This window comes from Rhipicephalus sanguineus, chromosome 9 (assembly GCF_013339695.2).
Source record: "Rhipicephalus sanguineus isolate Rsan-2018 chromosome 9, BIME_Rsan_1.4, whole genome shotgun sequence".
In the NCBI taxonomy this organism is placed as follows: Eukaryota; Metazoa; Arthropoda; class Arachnida; order Ixodida; family Ixodidae; genus Rhipicephalus; species Rhipicephalus sanguineus.
Genome location: NC_051184.2, coordinates 10,239,605 through 10,258,701, shown reverse-complemented (window position 1 = coordinate 10,258,701; position 19,097 = coordinate 10,239,605). Strand labels below are relative to the sequence as shown.

General features: G+C 43.0%; 3 protein-coding genes across 3 annotated transcripts in view; 1 reads left to right on the top strand and 2 right to left on the bottom strand.

The window, feature by feature from the left end:
* The window catches only part of LOC119404582 (rapamycin-insensitive companion of mTOR), a 51,035-nt gene extending 42,426 nt beyond the window's left edge, over positions 1 to 8,609 (top strand). The window contains exon 27 of the mRNA XM_037671127.2: positions 449 to 8,609. Within this exon, the coding sequence (XP_037527055.1) occupies positions 449 to 529 (81 nt within the window). The 3' untranslated portion in view covers positions 530 to 8,609. The remainder of the gene's footprint in view (positions 1 to 448) is intronic.
* A 3,402-nt stretch (positions 8,610 to 12,011) lies between these two features.
* Positions 12,012 to 14,569, bottom strand: LOC119404581 (ATP synthase subunit delta, mitochondrial). Its single transcript, XM_049418933.1, has 4 exons — positions 14,331 to 14,569; positions 13,955 to 14,112; positions 13,504 to 13,588; positions 12,012 to 12,200 (listed from the first exon to the last, which is right to left on the bottom strand). Exons 1-4 carry the CDS (start codon positions 14,463 to 14,465, stop codon positions 12,078 to 12,080), a joined length of 501 nt encoding a protein of 166 aa, XP_049274890.1. The 5' UTR covers positions 14,466 to 14,569; the 3' UTR covers positions 12,012 to 12,077.
* Positions 14,570 to 17,156: 2,587 nt separating this feature from the next.
* On the bottom strand, positions 17,157 to 18,773 carry LOC119404580 (U3 small nucleolar RNA-associated protein 15 homolog). Its single transcript, XM_037671125.2, has one exon. The coding sequence runs from the start codon at positions 18,743 to 18,745 to the stop codon at positions 17,210 to 17,212; it is 1,536 nt and encodes a 511-aa protein (XP_037527053.1). The 5' UTR covers positions 18,746 to 18,773; the 3' UTR covers positions 17,157 to 17,209.
* Positions 18,774 to 19,097: the final 324 nt, after the last annotated feature.

The following is a 19,097-nucleotide window of genomic DNA, read 5'->3' as shown; positions in this document are numbered from 1 at the left end:
GCCCCCAACTCTGCCACATCTTTCATCTCCATATTGGAACCAGCGTTTTCTTGAGTTAATACATCTGCGACCGTAGCGGAGCTTAAAAGGCAGCTTTGCCGCAATGCGGGGGTGTGATGAGGTGAAGCATATTGAAAATCTAGGGACCACTTCCAACCGGACTTTGTCTCTTGGCTAAGTTCGACCGTAACGGAGCTTGAAAGGCAGCTTTGCCGCAATACGAGAGTGTAATGAGGTGAAGCATATTGAAAATTTGAAGGGGTCACTTTCAATCGGATGTGGACTGTATTTGGTTTTTGGAAGTTCGAATAGTTCGAATAGTAAAATTTCAGTGCGAATCGAATCGAATAGCAAACACTATTCGAAAAATATTCGAAATTTCGAATATTCGCACACCCCTAATTTTCATATATTTTAAATCGGTGTTCGCTTTGACGCTCTTTTTCAGCAATTTTTCGAGGAAGCAGAATGTATCCTAAGGATACCACACGTTGTGGTAATGCCACCTAAGGAGGAATCGGAGGCCTGAAATTGCAAGACGTAAACCTTGGAATCTGCAAACTGCTGTTGTCTCTGACATCGTGGTCAAGCCTCGCTCGAGCGCATTAGGGCAACAGATCTGCCGGTGTGAGATGCAAAACGGCTCCAAATCAAGTACATAGTCTCAAGGCTTGTGATCTAATGCTAGACAGCTGCGACGAGCTTAGCAAGTTTAGCCTGGCTACCTAGCTATAGAAATGTTGGATCAAACTGTGATGGGCTCAGCATTGCCGAAAGAAGCCAAAGCATTGTCGTAATCTTTTCTCAGTGATTGCGGTCTTTGGTCTTGGCTTGACAGTGCTGAGGTGCACATTGCTTTGTTGATGAGAGGCGCAGCCGCCTCTTGGTCGTTTACTCCATAGACATAGAGTTATGCAAGTTGCTGTGGCAGACTGTTCAAATGTTTATCTAGGACATTGCGGGGTGGGGATCTTTAAATACGACTGTGTGTCAAGTGTCAAGTTCTGGTACCACGTGAAGTGGCCGAATTCGGCACTTCCGAGCGTGATACTATCAAGGTGGAGTAGCACTTGTGTGTTGTGCGTTGGTAAACAAGCAACCTACTGTATCTGCCTAAATGTAATGCTTTCTTTATTGCCAAAATTATCACTGACTGGGAAAGCACTTAGTTGTAAATTCAAAAACATGCTCCGACTACTACTTTTTTTCATTAAATCTTGCTTTTGCAATACGAAATACACTCACCTTGGCCATGGTGCGAAAAAGCTTCACAGGGGAGCTGTACTAATGTAGGAACGTACAGATCAGCAAGTTCTGAAGTCCCAACTTGTAAGGAAGATTGATGGTCATCCAAGCTAGTGTATCTGCTTGAACCACGATTGCATTTTTTGGTTGGCACCACTCAGTGAAACACTTGGAATTTATTGTTTGCCTAGTCTATCATTTAAAACTTTTTCTGGGCAAAAATGCCAATCATTTTAGGATAACACAGCTTAAAGATATGCAATCTTGTGGGACTTAAAAAGCAATATCTTGATACTATGTGGGAAATGTCCTTTTAAAGTTGTTTTAAATACGTGAGCTGATGTGTGATTGTAATGTTTTCACATTTTTCCTTTCTTTCAAAAGTGACGAACCACTTATATCTGCATCCGCATTACATTTATGCAAATACAGTATCTCTTTCTTGTTATTGCGTAACTTAACTGTGTGCATTTTCACACTGAAAGAAGAGAGTGAGTGGGGATGTACAGAAAATTACATCTGTGACACATTTTTTTTTGTCACTGCATAATCAAGAATTAAGAATGTGCCAAGATGCTTTGTAAATTGTTCTGAGGTTCGCGTTTGCTCTTATCCCGGTGTGGTGCTTTTATAGTTACCAGCATGTGACGCCTGTAAATATGTAAAGGGTTTCCAGCAAGTGTACATAGACCCAGGCGTGCCTTTTGCTGGTATACTATGGCAAGCATGCTCGAGTTTTTCGTATTTATGAAAAAAAAAATAATCTGTTATTCTTTTTTGCTTGTGGGGCTGTTTTAACTTAGTGTTAGCTGGTGTGTTAGATTTGGGTTACAAGAAGTTTATTTGTGTGTGTGTGTGTGTATAGTATGTGTGTTACATCCTTGTAGCTTATTTCTACTTACATTTGATGAATATAGTGAAACTTGTCATTGTTGCTTTGTGACGGTTATTTACCTGTTTATATGTAGCAACAAGATGGAAAAGCGGTATGTTATATAAGGAAAAAGGTTTATTGCTGAAGAAGCTGTAAGGTTGTTCTGTGTGAGGGATAATTGTTACTTGTGCAGGAGCAAAAAAGTTGTTTGAAGTTGTGTGCAAATACTTATAAAAATGCTTCTGGTCAAGGTGGGGGCACGCAGCAGACCCAGAATTATTCAGACTCTAAGATGGGGTATCTTTGCAACTCCCTAAATTCTGGCAGGCCCGCTGTGTCATCAGTGCTTTTGAAACTCCCTAATTGAAACAAGAATTTCGTGTAGCGAAAGTTCTTCGCTTTCCTATGGCAGGCGATAGAGCCAGCAATGGCTACTTCAAGAACAGTCATGAGGCAATAAAGACATACTAAACACAGTGATTAACCTAAGTTATGAAAGTGAATGTTGCTATCCACCCATTAGTAGCACAAAACAAGGATGGTAGTGATTGTTCGCACTTTCGCTCGGCCGGTTGGCCTCCCGGTTAGCTCAGAGTCTGTCTCTGGCTCAGAACACACACCATGAAGAATTTTTCATCAACCCTGAAGCTTTCCATCTGAGAAAGACATATAGACTTCCTTCGCAACTTCATGCTGCAAGCAGGTGGTTGACCATTTTTCCTTCCATAACCCTTACTTCACCTGGTGAGCTTCTGCAGACCTGATTTGCCATACTTAAGCTACATTAATAGTAAATTACACATATGGAATCGCAAACAATCAAGTCTTACTCAGAGTTCAGGCCTCATAGAGGGGACGGCTTAGAAATATGACAGTGAAGCCACCTTGAAGTTCCTACATTAGCAATGTTGAACATATTGGCAGTATCTGGTTGGCACTAGTCAGTTGTCTATCAGTCAAGCATTACATTGCATTGTGAAGCGAGTACAGAATCACCCTGGTGACTTTTATGAATCATGGTAATATTTGCGACATCGCATTGGTGTCACTGGTGCCAGGTTTGGTTTGGGTGTGAATTGTAAAGAAAAGAGGAGCAAGGGGTTGGTGGTAAGCTGTTGCCTTCATTTCACCCCACCAGCTAGCTATATTTCTTTGCCAGCACTTTGGAAGAATAATTTGCCGGTCAAAGCTTTGCCCACTTTTTCTATTCGAGACACTATGTGTACAGATGTCCACAATTCTGGAGTGCCAATGTACTCATGCTACACCCTGTGGCATTGAAGAAAAAGCTGCAGTGGTTAAACACACAGCACTTTTCAATATGGGCTCATTCTTATTTGCGTTTATTCAATCTGTGGAACCAAAGAAAATGTCATTAGGGGTGTTCAGACAACGAAAAATCTAAATAGAGTAAAAACATTAGTCAGTATCCTCCAAATATTGAATCCAAATTTCTTCTTCATTTCTAAGCAAATCGAGATGCATATCTTTGTGTGGAATCGATTTGACAAAAGAATAAGGCTTATTCACAATAGTATTTGCCACATGCATGTAGTGCCATTTATAATTGGATGTACAATCAACTGAGTAGCTTGTAAATGATAAACATCTTTTGTATGTTATCTGTTGTGCACTGTGGCAATGGCAACGTGTCATTTGAGCATCTGCTTGTTGAGAAAGATAAGTATCTTATCGCAGCATCACACACTGTTTTAATGTGTGGGGCAAGACTGCCTGATACATCTAACTGAATTGTCTAAACTGAGATGAGAAATTCTTAATGCTGCCTGAAATTGGCTGTCTTATTTAACGTGAGCAATTTAACAGTTGCTGTCTGCCTCTGCATTTCTTCAGGGTCTAGTGCCTCAAACCAACAATGGCAGCCCTTCTGTAGCAGAGTCGCTTATTAAAAATGATATACGAAACAAACATCAAAACCAATTCACATTCAAAATTTCAGGATGTTGGCATATTCCTATTGTCATTGTACGGCACTCTCATTAAAGTAGCTCATAATACACATCACTTGCTGCTGAATTAAAGTTTAATCTTTCCACTTTGCTCTCTTGCATTTCGCCAAATTTAAAACCAGTGCAAGTAGCATGCCATGCTCATTCAGTGTCAGCTTTCAAAAACAAATATAGAAAGCGTTACCTAATAACGCTGGATTGCTTGGCACAGCTAAGTGTGTACAGTGCTCATGGAATGAAATGCAACTTTAAAACTTCAAATGTAACAACTGGTACAGTCAAACCTGTATATATCGAACTCGCAAAAAAACGGGAATTAGTTGGATATACTGCATAATTTGATAAAAAGCTTTCAAAGCATTTACCGTATTTTCTGGGGCGGAAGTTGGCTTGAGAGCACTAATTTACGTAATTCAAGGAAGGTGGTTTCACGCAAGTATGTAGAGATCTTCCCTCCCCCCCTTCCCCCTAGTTCTTACCTTTCCACAGTTTGTAGCTGGGGGTGCGGGTTACATGCCAGGGGCGTGTTATATGCGACGAAATACGGTATCGATGTAAACAGGACATCTCATAAAAAACTGTTCTTTACCTTCTAAATACATGCACCGCTGGCAAAAAGCAGTGCAGGAAATAGTCTCCGATCATCGTTTGCTTTTTCGTGAAGCGAACGGTGACGGCGCACTGAGGGCAGACAGGCACCAGGATGAGGAATTGTGGGAGAGAGCACGTAATCGCAAGCGGTGGCTTCTACTGGCTTCTACTGGCTCCACGCGGTGCCTTCCTAATCACACTGATCGCTCTCCCAAATGCATGCACGCCAACTCCCTCTTGTGGTGAAAAGCCAACTTTTTGGGGTGTTTGGCACAGCCCGATGCTCGATATATGAAGAGTTCTAGTTATTTTTGTTTTACGTAGCCATAAATTTTCCTATGCATTGACGTTAACCCCTTTGAGATGCTATGTACAGAACTGTGTACGCCACTTGTTCTTGCTATTTGTATCGACTAGGGGCTAGGAAAGAGCTAGGTACATTGAGCTTTGGATGAATTGAACCTCCTTCACAATAAATTTGTCTTCATTTTGCAGTGTACTGTTGCATATGATCACTTTGCTGAAGGCCCTACCATATTTGACGAGTCACTCGACATGCCGCTTCCCGCGACCCGCGTCAAAAGTGTAATCTTTCTTTGTTCAACATGGACATAATCGAAACCGAATTTGCACTATATTTCTAGCCTGAGATTTCATTCTATTTATGCAAAAACAGAGCATGAACGGCTTCAAAATAAATAGATATCTAATTTCAAATTAATTAGGAATGATTACTATAGCACACATAAATTAACGTATTACGAAATTATTTTTGTTGCGATTTCATATAGAGTGCCTTGAAAATAACATTGTATCGATTTGACACATTTACAGATGGTTCTTCATAGGTGGTGTCTGAAAAGGTTAGAGCATCGTGATGTTGGAATATAGTTTGATATAAAGTTGAGTTCGATATAATCAGGTTTGACTGTAAGCACAGTTTCTCGGGACAACCACATTATGTTACTGCAGATCGGGCCATTAAGGGTGATTTTGGCTCTGGTGTAAGTGTATGAGTCAATATTATGTCGATGTGACAGAAACTGAAGGCAGTGAGTACGAAAGTATGTGCATTACTTAGCCCTAAATTGTCAAGCTTTATTTCGTAAGCACTTCATGTAAACTCTGACCTTGCAGCCTTTTTGTCATCACCACAGGAATATTTCCTGGGTCAGCCTGCAGTCTTCATATTATGGACAGTCAAATTTTACCATATTAACAAATTTGCAACCCTGTCGTTCCAATCAGCTCACAGGGCTGCAGTGCCCTCCTTGATTACAAAGCTTTTCAGTATTTCAAAAAAGTTCGCAGTGTTTAACATAGCACCCTTGGTCACCTCAGAGGCTGTTTGGGTATTGTGTGCAGCAGAACCTCTCTAAAAATTATTCTTTTCACAGGACTGAAGTGAAGGACTTTCTTATTATGCAAGTTATACGGAGTGTATGTTCAATGCCATGCACTTTATAATTGTCAAACCAACTGGTGTGCCATCAAGCACCAACTGGTGTGCCATCGAGCCCCTAAAGGTCCCCTCACAGTGTGTGCAAGATGTCTTATAATTCATTCAACTCAGACGTCTGAATCTTTCTGTACTGCCTTAAAAGGATACTGAACTAAAATTGAAAAAACTGATGAAAACATCGAAATTCTACTTGGAAGACACGGCTGTACCGATAAACAGAGTTTATTTCACATATTTTTGAACAGTTGGCTGTGTTTTTGGAGGATTGTCAGTGCACGTTGGCTGCACGCCAGCGCAAACCGTGACGTCACCGCGGCAGATGAAGGGTGCCAGTTTTCCTGTCCTGCTACTTCCTTTTTTCCACCTCTCCTTTATGTCCCACTCTCCCCCTTCCTCAAAGGCGCTGAGGCATGCCCCACCCTTTTGGGGTTTTAACCCACCTGGGAGTATTGTTTGCTGCCGGTGCAAATCGTACTGGTTCTAGGAATCACAATGGGAGATGAGTGGGTTGAGAGGCACGGACGACTGCTCGCATTGTTGGCATACCCGTTTCCGGTGCACTAAATGCCACCAAGTGTCACCTCCTCTAGTTCACGGCGTGGCCACTAGGTGCAACAGTTTGTGAAAAATTAATTATTTTCCTCTAGTTTCTGCCTGAAATGAAGGTTGTGTCTATCGTTTTCAGCACCAAATCTTCCAATGTAGCTGAAAATCATGGCAGCAAAAGTTTTGTTCATTATCTCTTTAACTTGTTGCTCACTGATGGCAAAACTGATTTAGTGTCTATCTTTTTGCTTGGCTGTAATGGATTAGTGAAATTCAATATGGTTGTCACACTTGTTTAAAGGGGCCCTGCCACACTTTTTGAGAATGGTTAGAAAACGCTGCCGATCGCTAGTCAAGGCTTCCGACAACACACGAGCCAAACATTATAGCGCAGCACACGGCCTGGAATTTACAATTAATTCTCAGTCAGCTAGAAATCACTCCCTCTTCTCTCTACAAATGATGTCATATACCCAAATTACTGCGCCATATAACCAAAGTCACTGCCATTGGCTGATTTGAGCATTTTGAGTGGATTAGTTGCCATGGTCGCTGCTGGATGCCGCCACATGCCCGCGCACGCATGATCACACTGAAAGTCAGTTGTGTCTTCGAAGAAAAAAAAGAAAAGAAAGTGCTCAAGGTAATGATACACGCTGACGAAGGGCCGCATCTTCTTGCGTTTTTGTCGTCCCCATCCCTGCGTAACTTTCAGTGTGCTCGCTGGTTCGAGAGAAGAGAGAAAGCGTTTGAAGCATGCGACAAATACCTGTAACTCCGCTCGTACTTGACGGATTCTAAAAATTTTTGCGGCCTGTGATTCGCGAAGCGTCATGCGCTTATAGTGAGTCTATTCCATTATAGCTCAGAAAAGTGTTGCAGGGTCCCTTTAAGCGTTCTGGACATGATTATTTGCAACAAGAATCCAAACAAAACAGGTTCATAAGAACCACTCTGCAGTGAAGACATCAACAGTAGACGAGCTATAAATGTGTCTGGCTGAGCTATTGTATCAGTGAGAACGGGCTTTCTTTGACAAAGACTAGCATGCTGTTTTCAATGTTATTTCCAGCTTTGGCTATCCCTTGTTTAACCTCTTACATGGCCAAGGAGGACAGGTACTGTAGTTTCGCGTGCATTATACACACTGGAAATTTAAGTTCACAGGTACAAGTCAGTGTTAATATCAAATATTGCTTTGTGGCGGTGACAATGAGACAGTGTTCTGCATTGTGACGAAGCCCTGCAATGGTTGTAACAACATAGCTACACTCAAAGCAGTGATGACTGAACCCATGCTCGTGAATTTGTTTCTAAAGCTTTGATATGTACGAGTGAATGTGCAGCACTGTTTTCGTGTAAAGATTAGTGCATTGTTATTTGTGCAAACTTTGGTGGGGTGCACATATTTGTAGAAAACATAACTGCAGCAGGCTTTATATCTGCGACCAAAGATGCGGGAAAGGCTGTAAATGAAAATTGCGATTGATTCATTGTACAAATGTGTGTTTGTCTGTTGTTCAGCTTGTATGCAGGGTTTGTTTAGGTACAGCCTAATCATTTTCTGTATTTATTCAATGTGATGCGTAGTGCTATACCGGGACAATGTACATTTTAGTGAAACCTAGTTTACCAAGGAAAAAAATAGAGACGTAATCTGCGTTTGGGGTTTTGTTTCACGTGCCTTCCCTGCCAAGTGTGACAGCTACTTCCAGGACGAGAGCTGTAAATATATTTGTACTAGTATTTTGCTATGTGTGTAAAGGGGCTGGATATAGTCATTCTTTTTTTTTTGCCTTTATGGAAAGGCACTGGTGTACTGTCTCACCTACTGAACATATCAGATGATAGTCTTGTTTGAAACACTCATGTAAATATTGAAACTTCCATTTTAGAAAAAGAAAAAAAAAATACAACTTGACTGGCTCTATTGTCTTCTTGCATGGTCGAACATGCCAAGTTCTCTGCTACTTTTGAGTGCAGAAACATGGACAAAAGAAGAAAGTGTTTCCCTGGAAACTTCTAATGTGTACTGAATGCTCATGCTGAAGGAACTTGAAAGAATTGCAAAGAAGAGAAAATAATCTTAATACTGCAGATTATGCAGGAAAGCCAGTGTTAACTGGTAAATGAATTGGTCATTGAGATGTGCTTGCATACTGTGGCATGTAGTGCAGCATTTCTGAAAGAGCTGTGTTGGCTGCAAGAGGCATGCCTGTATTTCACTCCGTCAAGCCTTTGGTCTGCATGTAGCATCGATAATTCATTGGCAGTATGTTCGAAGACGCTAACTTTGCTGTGCACTGGTGCCTCGTCATGTGGTACTATGATTTTCAAATCCACTGCACTTTTTAGCCTGAAGAAATCAAAACAGCAGTAATTTTCCTCACTGAAATAAACTATTATATTGATATTTGGTAGTTGACTTTGCAACTTCCTCATTGAAGGTATTGTGTGAAAAGCAGTTACCTTAAAAGTTAAAAGCGTAAAAAATATCCTGAGCTGCTCAAGAGGACGATGAACAATACTATGTTGGTTTTATTGTTTGCTGTGGATACTTTAAATCTTGACACAAGTTTGCTGAAATACTTTGTACACTATAAGTACTAGAAGCATGCCTGGCCTGCGAGACACTGCAGGCACAAGGCTTGATTACTTGTTGAACCACAGTTTCAGCTTGAATAGTTTTTGCGAATATATTAACCCTTTAATGCCTGAATTATGAAAGCACCGAAGAAAAAAAAATTGTTTTTCATTTTTTAGCTTTAAATAGCAACCTTAACTTAAATCAAGTTATATTATCCAAAATGCAACTTTAATGCATACTTTTAGGTATGTCGCGAATTCGCGACAACCGGCACTTGAGGCAATAGTAGCTCAATACAGGGATATGTTCAATGCAACGTAAGTATGGCATCCCCGCATCAATGAAGCGGATCTGTTCAAGGCGACGTATCTTGGCGTCGTCATTGTTGTTAAATGCAAGTTTGACTTTATTGCCTCCTGCCAATCACGTGACATCGTGTCGGCCACCGTGTGGACTCTGGACTCCGCCGGCCATTATAGCCGACTTCTTGGGAGTCGACAGAATGATATGAAGGTGACGGCACTGAGAAATAGATCTAGCTCGCCACGAGACAGAGCCAGTCCTTTGTTCAGATTGCTCTGCTGAACAATGTGATCCATGAAGGTGTCATCAAAATTCCTTGAAATATTCAACAGGAACTCGGACAGTGTCACATTGAGGAAGAGCGGTTTTCCAGTGTGGCATTTTCCGCTGTTCTTGACAGTCTTTTTTTCCACCGCACCGCATGTTTTAGAGAGGCACTAGCTAGGTTGGTCTACCAGATCTTCGTCTTCATCCTCACTGCTCAATGAAGACACTGCTTGTGCATGAGGATCAGGATTGACATCGTCGTCTTCGCTGCCACTGAGACAGCTGTCGTCACTTTTATCTTCAGGTTTCAAGCGCGTGTGAAAACTTTTTTTCCCAAAAATGAGCGGAAGTCCATCATGAACTTGTCATACCGGCAATCATCACTGACTGACTCAAATGCCGGATATCACGAATTTGTGACATACCACAGAAGCGAGGATCGCGCAGGAAATAACATACTTCAAAACAACGTGACATGTCGTGTGCAACCTCTTGTATGCGTGCACACCGAAAAAATTTTATAGGAGATTGATTGAAACAACAAAGAAGTGAGAGCTGTCGCACGTGCTTCGTGCTCTCCGGCAACTGATACACAACACTAGGTTCCAGCTTGCAATACCTTACATGCGATGATGCTCGATGTCTCGTGCTGAAAGCTACGTTCACCACAAATACGTGACAGCCACCGTTGAAGACAGCAACGCGTTTCTTGTGTTACTTGGTCGGCGTCTTTCGGTATGTCGCAAATTCGTGACAACCGGCAGTAAAGGTGCAGTTGTCATGGCCAGAAAACGAGTTGACAACTTTGGTCTCGGCACCACATTGCCAAAATATTGTGGCAAAGGCACAACCTTAAATCGAAGTAACGTAAATGTAGTTTTCGCAGAAACCAATATGTTGTGGTTTTCACCAATGGCTTGGAACAAAGGTTAACGGTAAGTGTACCACAGCCAAACCTCTTAACAAGTTGCATCTGACATTGCGATACCTTTCTCTCATCTAGGATCCATTGCAGGCATATATTCAGAACAAGTTTTTGGTCATAAGCTTGCATATTCACCTTGTCAAATTATTGTTGTTACATTTATGATATTGAGTACTGGTGGTTGTGCAGGCTTCTAGTACAGCACTTAATTCAGCATAGGAACAATCAGTGGTGAATGGATTAGCCTAAATTTTCACCCTTTCCTAGAAATTTTATTTGAAGTGTTCAGTGCATACACATTCAGTAGTCTGGGAGGAGGGTGGAGCTAAAGGCAACAGTTTGCTCAAGTGGGTCACATTCCTCGTATGCATCACTTTGCATGAAAACGCAGAATTTATAAGATATGAGCATCCCTTTGTTATTGTTATTTTAAGCAAATCTGGCTTCAAATTTCTTGTAGCAACTGTTCATCTGATATCTAATGTATTGCTCTTCATGCTAAATTATAAATACAAATTGCCACCGTTTATAATGTCCAGTGTCGAGTGTAAACGTCAAATAAATGTAAGAGCATTTGCACCTTTATTTGTGCTGTGAAAATAGTGCACAACATAAATTTCATGCGAGCATCCCTGCCTTCTGTTGATATTGCTGCACTAGTCTATATACCGTCTTTCACAATATCACTTTAGGTAGCCAGGGTTTGGAATGCACCCCCATGAAGTTGCCATAGTTGACCTCTGACACTGAACTTGAAAAACTAAGTCTCATCATTCAACACACTCTAAGAAAAAAATAGAGTATTTGGGGAGTATTTCTGCTATACAACAATAATCATCCACCTCGCGTTGTCACCGCAGTCCCGGCACTTGCTGGTCACGAACGGCGCGTGCGTTGTCAGTGTGACATAGCATTCTTGATAGGAAAGTGGTGAGAGCCGGGTTTTCAAGAAAGGAAACGCGAGCAAGCCAGATGACTTATTGTTATGTAGCAGAAATACTCCCCAAATACTCACTTTTTTCTTAGAGTGCAGGAGCATCTTGTGTAATATGCCTCATAGCCTGTAGGATAAGTTAATAGATGTGACAAAAATGTTGATGGCACGTTTGTCACCCCTGAAGTTCTTTAACTGCACCAACTCCTCCAAGTTTGCTGTAATTATAAACGCATTCCCACCAACAACATTACTCACAATGCAGCCCCACAAAAGAATAAAGTGGTATGATCATTACAGAACAGCTTCAGTTTATTGTTAACTCGCAAAGTTGTCGGTGTAGGTGCTACTGTAATTAAGGTGCAGCAGTGATCTACTCCAGCGCCTTGATCAACGCTTCATGAACTTCTACTTCGATTTGTGCCTCAGCTCTTGCAGTGTCGCTGGATGCAGATTGGAGAGCTTGCTGCGCCTTGGTAAGGCCGTCTCTGCACAGCTGCAAGAAAGGAAACCAGAAGGTGGCTCAGTGCAACTGCCTAAAGTACAGGGAATAATATGCACAGTAGTACACTCGAGAAAATGTGTTCAAAATTTCTTAAGAGAGAGGGTGCAATAATTACGCCATTAGGTGTAGAAAGGAGCTAATCGCAGCCTAGAATTTAAAGGCTAAATCGCATTTGAAAGTGTTCTTGTGGGAGCTGCATAAGTGTGGGAGCGCATTTAAAGGGACACTAAAGTGAAGCATCAGGTCAGTTTAGACAGATAATTTATTCTTTCAGGCCTCTAACGTCACTTAGAATAAGAGAAAGCTGAGCTAGTTGGTAAGTATTCATGCCAAAAGCCTGGGCGTGCATGCACGGACACAAGAGAGGAGTCAAGACATAGGTGTTGACTTCTTGCTGCCGAAGTTATGACATCACAATGAGCTGGTGCAAAAAATTCAAGCCGGCAGCGCCGCTTGTACTTTCTTTTTGTGTGTTTTCTCGCTTACTGAGCGTCTTCTCGCGGTAAAAGTGGTTGTTATGGCATTGTGAAAGTGTAATTTACTAATATGAGAAAAATCGTTTTTCTCTTCAGTGTCCCTTTAACTGAAGGAGTCGGAAGATCAACCCCAGATTCTGTTCCCAACTTGTCAAAAGTTACACAGGCCAAAATGTCCTGGCCGGTTTTCACCCTGACAACCAACACTGAACTGTTAATAAGTGCAACTGCTGCACCCTTAGCAGACACCCATGAATGAAATGGCTGCTTATGCCTTAATTTGGGTGAGCGTGATGCGAGCTTCATTGTGCAAATGCGCTTTGGCTTGCTCCATGCTTGCACAAGTTTGAACGAGTGCACGAAGCTGCAAGAAAAGATGCTCATGAATTTGAGTGAACGCTGATACACTACAGTAAAATATCTTTAAAGGGAACCTGAAGGAATTCGGGAAAATATATTTTATTTAACAGGAGTTTCGTCGAACCGGAAAGATGCATACGCACGCAGCACACTAATACTGTATCATCCAAATTTGATGCAGTTCTTCCATTTAAGGAGAAATTACATCCGTTAAAGCAATTTCTGTTTATGGAGATTCAACTGAGATGAAAAATCCTTGAGCATGAGGTGTTGCTGTTGTCAAAATTTCAACAAGCGGTCTAGTCTTGACTTCAAGGCAGCTGCCTCGAAGATGACAAGACTGCTTGTCGAAACGTTGGCTCTAGCGACACCATGTCTTCAAGGAATTTTTGTCTCTTCTCCTGAACGGCTGCCTTATTTGGAGATTCTACTGTACTTTCAAACTTGCAGAGGCTTACCTGGGGGTCTAGGCGGTCAACCGGAACTGCTGCTTCAGCCAGTACTTGCACAGAGGAATCCTCATTGATGGAGATGGTTCCGCTGCTCACTGAGAGGAAAAAAATTCTACGTCATTCTGGATTCTGGCACACCATGTGAAGAACATCTTTTGCTTGCAGAGCTTTGTCAATGCAATCACTTGCATGATTACGCTGTTCTCGTTACGTATGTTCGTGCAACAATTCCTGTCATTTGTATTCGCAATTTCATTTACATTTGGGCAACATACTGAGTAAATGGTGATGCATTGATGGTAGGAAACGCACGTAGGTCGTCACTAAGTGTGCGGCCCACAAGTTAAAGAAAAAAACAGTCTTCTAGTAGTATCTGTGAAGTTACAAACCTACCAGAGGCAAGCAATGGGTCGCAGAGTTGGCTGTGAGCGAGGAAAAAAAAGAAAATGCAGGATACTTGCCAAAATATTTCTTGGCCTCGCCGTCCTTGGGAAACACTGTGACAACTCCCGGCTTGATCACGGCCAAGGCGGGTACGTGGTTCGGTAGAATACCGAAGTTTCCGCTGTACGATGGCACGTCCACTTGTTTCACGTCAACTTTGTCGTAGAAAGTCTGGAAAGGAGCAGAAAGGAGTCTACATTTTGCAGTGCCGCCGGCCGCGTGCCGCTTGCTCGTCGATGCAGAGGCAAGAAAATTACGAAATGCTTCACTTGTAAGCTTCTACGGGAAAAGTTACACACGCTGCGAGTCTGAGATTAAACCATGGTGGCAGTTATTAGCAATAATTTCAGCAACTCTGAACATCGGCGTAGCAATGTGGCTGGTCTCACCTCTGCCGGCGATGCGAATGTGAGCGGCATCTGACCGTCGGCGTATGTTCTGGACTGAACAGACTGCGATGCCAGTAACCTAGCTCTGGGCAAAACATAACGGCAAGCTCCTACGGAAGCTCGAAAGAGGGACATTTTGGCAGTTTAATGTAGCTCGCTTACTCCAATAACCTTCGTGCAGAAATGGTGACCCGACCGCAGCGCCCCCTGATATTTCTGTTAGCCGCAACTGAACTACGCTGATCTTGGAAATCAGTAAGAAACTACAAACTTTGACAATAATGTTAATGTCATTAATAAAAAGGCGCTGTTTGTAGTGAAAACAGTCATGTTATTTGTGAGTATTTTTTTCTTTGTTCTGAAAAAAAAATGCAATGCCGACTCGAACAATGAAAGTTATTCGGCACATGCCGTGTTTTCTCGATTGTAAGCAGACACTCTTGTCTTTTCTCCTTTTGCTTTCACAGTTAGCGAAGAGTTAAAAAAGGAAGAGTTATACGGGCAGAGAGGCAGTGAAGGTGTGTTCAGAAGCTTTGAGACACCCACACTCACGTGCATGGTATGGGACAAAGTATACTTTAAAAATAAAAACGGCATGCCACATTATGACTGCACAATGCTCGAGAGTAAACCCAGCACGAAAATAAAGGTATACGAAAAAAAATCCAAAGTTACAGCAATATCCACGCATACACAAGTACACATGAAGGCACCTTTAATGTAACTAATTCACTAATTGCTGCTAATCGAAGGCAAGTTTCTTTTTTTCTTGCTGACAGCAGTCTTTTTTTTTTTAATTTCTAGTGTGTGTGTACGTCATGTTTCAGTCAGGGTTCATTTGGCAAGAGTTGTTTACTTCTTTCAATTGACAAGCAGGATATCAATGTTTAGCAGTTTTTATGCTTCTCAATGCTAACAGTAAATAACCTAATCGGAAACAGACAATGAGAAGCTGCTAACAGCCCAGGAGCATAAGAAGGATAAGATAGTTTGCTCCTTAGGGATGTCCTATGAGAACTTTACTGAAAGTTCCAAACCGCCAAACCCCGGAAAATATGACGTCATGCATCAGAGTGCCTTAAATAATTTGCTATAATGATTGCCTCTTATTAACCCGTTTCAGAACACAGAAGTTGAACATGTTGTGTTGGCTTGATACATTGGCTTCTTCGATTCTTGCATTTGCTATCGGGAGAAAAGCCAGGAAAAAAACTACATTTAGCACTTGTTTGTTTTTGCCCGACCGATGTCACCATACCTCACCTTATTTCCACATAATAACAGCGTATTTTACGTTTTGTCATGATGTCACAATAATATAAAGGCCGTCAAGTCGAAGGTTGCGAGACCAGGCTCTATTATCATGGTGAAACTTGTGGCGCACCAAAAAGACACGGACAAAGAAAGTGACGACAGGACGATGCGCTTCGTCCTGTCATCACTTTCTTTGTCTGTGTCTTTTTTTATGCATCACAAGTTTCACCATGTATCACCACCAACAAGCCAATTCTTATGTCCAATCTAGTATCACGTTGAAATATCTTATTAAACAAAAACCTCCATACTCACCAAGCTTGATTCATTCACACACGATAAATGTGCGGTAGTTATTAGAAGTTCAGTCTTTCTGGCAAACTTCTTAAAATTCAGCGGAAAAAATATGATGTACATCCGTTTGATCGAGAATTGAGTAACACTGTGAATATGCCTCAATGTGAACATTACAAGTCTTAAAACAACTGTCACAAAAGCAGAGGAAGAGCTTGAAGGCACCGCTGTGCCATGGGCAATGTCACTTCTCAGGGAATTGGACAGGGATGGAAGTACTTACTAATGCAACAAGTATTTTGCTTGGAGTTTGGTAAGCTTCACCAAATCCATGTTCCTGTCAGGAGCCTTCATGTATGCAGTATATTAGCTACAGCTCACGTAGCGATGCGGTGTGGGTTTACACACGAGGACTGAGAGTCTGAGGTCCTCCATCTCTTGTTCGTTACAACATGAGTCATGAAAAGCATGAGAAAGTTAACTGTGCTTTTCAGCTGCAGAAAAATGAGTCAAAGGAGAACTTGCGTCACACACGCAACGCAATTTAGCTTGTGTGGAAGTCCTTCTCTCATTCATTTTCTTTTGTATTTGTGTATATGTAGCAGAGATGCACAGAAACCGAGACATTATTTTCACAGTGTCATGTGAGCAACCAGGTCAATTTAGTGAGAATTAAAGCTAAGCAAAGTGATAGGTAAGAGAAAATGAGCCCACCCACGCATTAGATGGTATTCTTGAGGCCACAGGGAAACGTCTAAGCGACCTTAAGGAAGCTGTGTTAAATACAGATCTGAATGGCATTTGTACTGTATTCATGGGTGTCACCAGTAGCTGTGGACTGCTCAGAGGTACTGAACTAGATAGACCTATAGTTGGGGACAACTTAAGAAGGCAGAAAAGGCCCCAACCACATGACCACATTACGGCTGCCGAATGCCTCCGTGACTAAAGAACTAGTCCCGCTTATGTACTCGGCGATGTTCTTCCACGGCAGGGTCACCGACTGTCTGGTTTATGATGTCAGTCTAGAACGTGCACTCATTATTGGTGCAGACTTGTTGCGTCGTCCTTTGAGGTGGAAATGCCACTTTTTTTCTGAAGCTGTACCAGACTCTAGGAAAAGGAAAGGACAGGTTATCCTTAGGCTTCATATAGGTAGACGCATCATTAAAATATAAAAACATGTCGCATATTTTTATTACATGGCACTTTATCAAGCAAAATGTGCCCTGCAAGCACCCGATTAAACACACAAACTTTAAATATGACGACGTAACAATTTATGTACATGATGATGATCACATGGACAATTATGTAATTTAGTTTGTTATCTATAGCTCGTTTAGATTAGAAGCAGTCTCCTTCTGCACTCTGCTGCTGGAATTTGACAGGAGAATTTCAATAGTGCCCTTCAGTTCCATCATTTCCTGCATGTGCTTTGCCTCTTGGTGCATCACCTTCTGCAGAATCTTGAGCCTACGACATGTTGCTTTACACGTCGTGACCTCTGGGTAATACACTTCAACCATCAGCGTGGCAACGTCCAACATGATTCTAGAGAAGCGAGGGTCGGTGACGTTCTTCGTCACGAAAAGCATCAGTTCGTCCAGGTCTTTCCCCGACCTGCCGGCGAGTGCAGACTTCAAGGCTCGCCTCCGAATGAGCTCCTGCATGACGGCGACGGCAATCTGGGGCTCCCTCGTGAACTTGGCGTCCCGCATGGCTTGGGTGAGCGCCTTGGAGACTTCGAACTTCCTCAGGTACGTGTTGTACTTGGCCATTTTCTGCAAAGTTCGCTCGGGAATCACGACGTCACCTACGCGGGGAACGAAGCCGGGCTCGGTGTGCGCCTCCTGGAAGTAAGAGGACGCCCGCCTGCGCTTCGCGGGCGCGACTTCTTTGGCGACTTCGCTCTTCCTCCTCTGTACGGATATGAGGCCCGACGTCATGCCGACAACGAGGACCTTGTCCTGCGGCGATATGTCCAGGGAGAGGATCGGGGACGGATAGTCAAGCGTGTGGACCACCTGGTACGTGGCGACGTCGAACACCTTGACGTGTCGATCGAGCGAGCCGGAAAGCAGGCGCTGCCCATTACTGGCAAGCTTCAGGCACGTGACAGTTTTGTGGTGCTGGGTCATCTGGGCGAGTATACGACCGGCCACTACGTCCCACACCCTGATGTGCGGTCCTCCCGCCGTGAGGAAGATGCCTCCCGTGGGAAACATGAGCACCGACTCGACGGGAGAGCCGTGGTTTACGGTGACCACGGGGTCGGCAGTCCTCAAGTCGAATACCTTGGCGGTGTGGTCGTACGAGCCGGAAAGCACTATGTCCTGGTTGGCTTTGCAGACGGAACCGCAGCGCACGTAGTCGTCGTGTGCGTTAAGGGAGAGCAGCCTGGTCTGGCCCGGAATGTCCCACAGGGCGACCGTGGAGTCGTCCGAGAAACTGAGCAGCTGCGTGCCGTCACGAGTGAAGGCGACCCGCTGCGTGGGGTTCTTGTGTCCCGTGAACTGCCGCAATAGGGACCTCGTCTTGACGTCGAAGAGCTTGACGGCACCATCTTCTCCTCCGGCGGCGATCAGGTTGCCGTCGGCGCGAAATATGCCGCCGCAAGCCGCCTTGGAGAACTTCGAGAACTGACATGTGATCTCGCGGCTGACGGGGTTGAACACGCGCACCCTGGACGAACATGTGATTGCGAAGGCGTGCGGCTCTTGGAGAGAAATGTCGACGTTGTTGATGGCTCCTATGTCCTTGATGGTCACCGGCAACGAAAGCCGCTTCCAGTACACATTGTCTTCGGTTACTTTAACGCCCGCACGTGGATATGAAAATACTTGCACACCTCTGAAGTCCGCCATCTTGAGAAAGACGTGATGCCCATGTCAGTGCGCCTTTCCATAGTTGCAGGAGAAACATGGAAGAACACAAGCCGCAACGCCGCACTTTACCACTCGTAAATTGAAGCTTTTTATTTGTAAAGTAAGTGAAAAAATTTGTATTTTGGTGAAATTGCTTGAATTTGTTAGAAATATATCCAAAATTGCATCCCAGCGACAGTTTTTTTGAGTACTTTAAAGCAATTACCAATCTCAAAGGCTACGCTTTTTGTTACTGCGAGCAGTGAAGCCAGACGCACGCCACGTCCACCTTGCGATTGCCGTTGTTATTTTTCCAAAATGATTTATGTTCTCTAGCTTCGCACAATCTATT

What these genes read in the sequence shown, in the direction of transcription:
- LOC119404580 (XM_037671125.2), bottom strand. Translation starts at nt 18,745, where the DNA reads ATGGCGGACTTCAGAGGTGTGCAAGTATTTTCATATCCACGTGCGGGC.
- LOC119404581 (XM_049418933.1), bottom strand. Translation starts at nt 14,465, where the DNA reads ATGTCCCTCTTTCGAGCTTCCGTAGGAGCTTGCCGTTATGTTTTGCCC. An exon ending in CATTCGCATCGCCGGCAGAG is followed by an intron (nt 14,113 to 14,330) that starts GTGAGACCAGCC and finishes GCTCCTTTCCAG; the next exon opens with ACTTTCTACGACAAAGTTGA. An exon ending in GCCAAGAAATATTTTGGCAA is followed by an intron (nt 13,589 to 13,954) that starts GTATCCTGCATT and finishes CCTCTCAGTGAG; the next exon opens with CAGCGGAACCATCTCCATCA.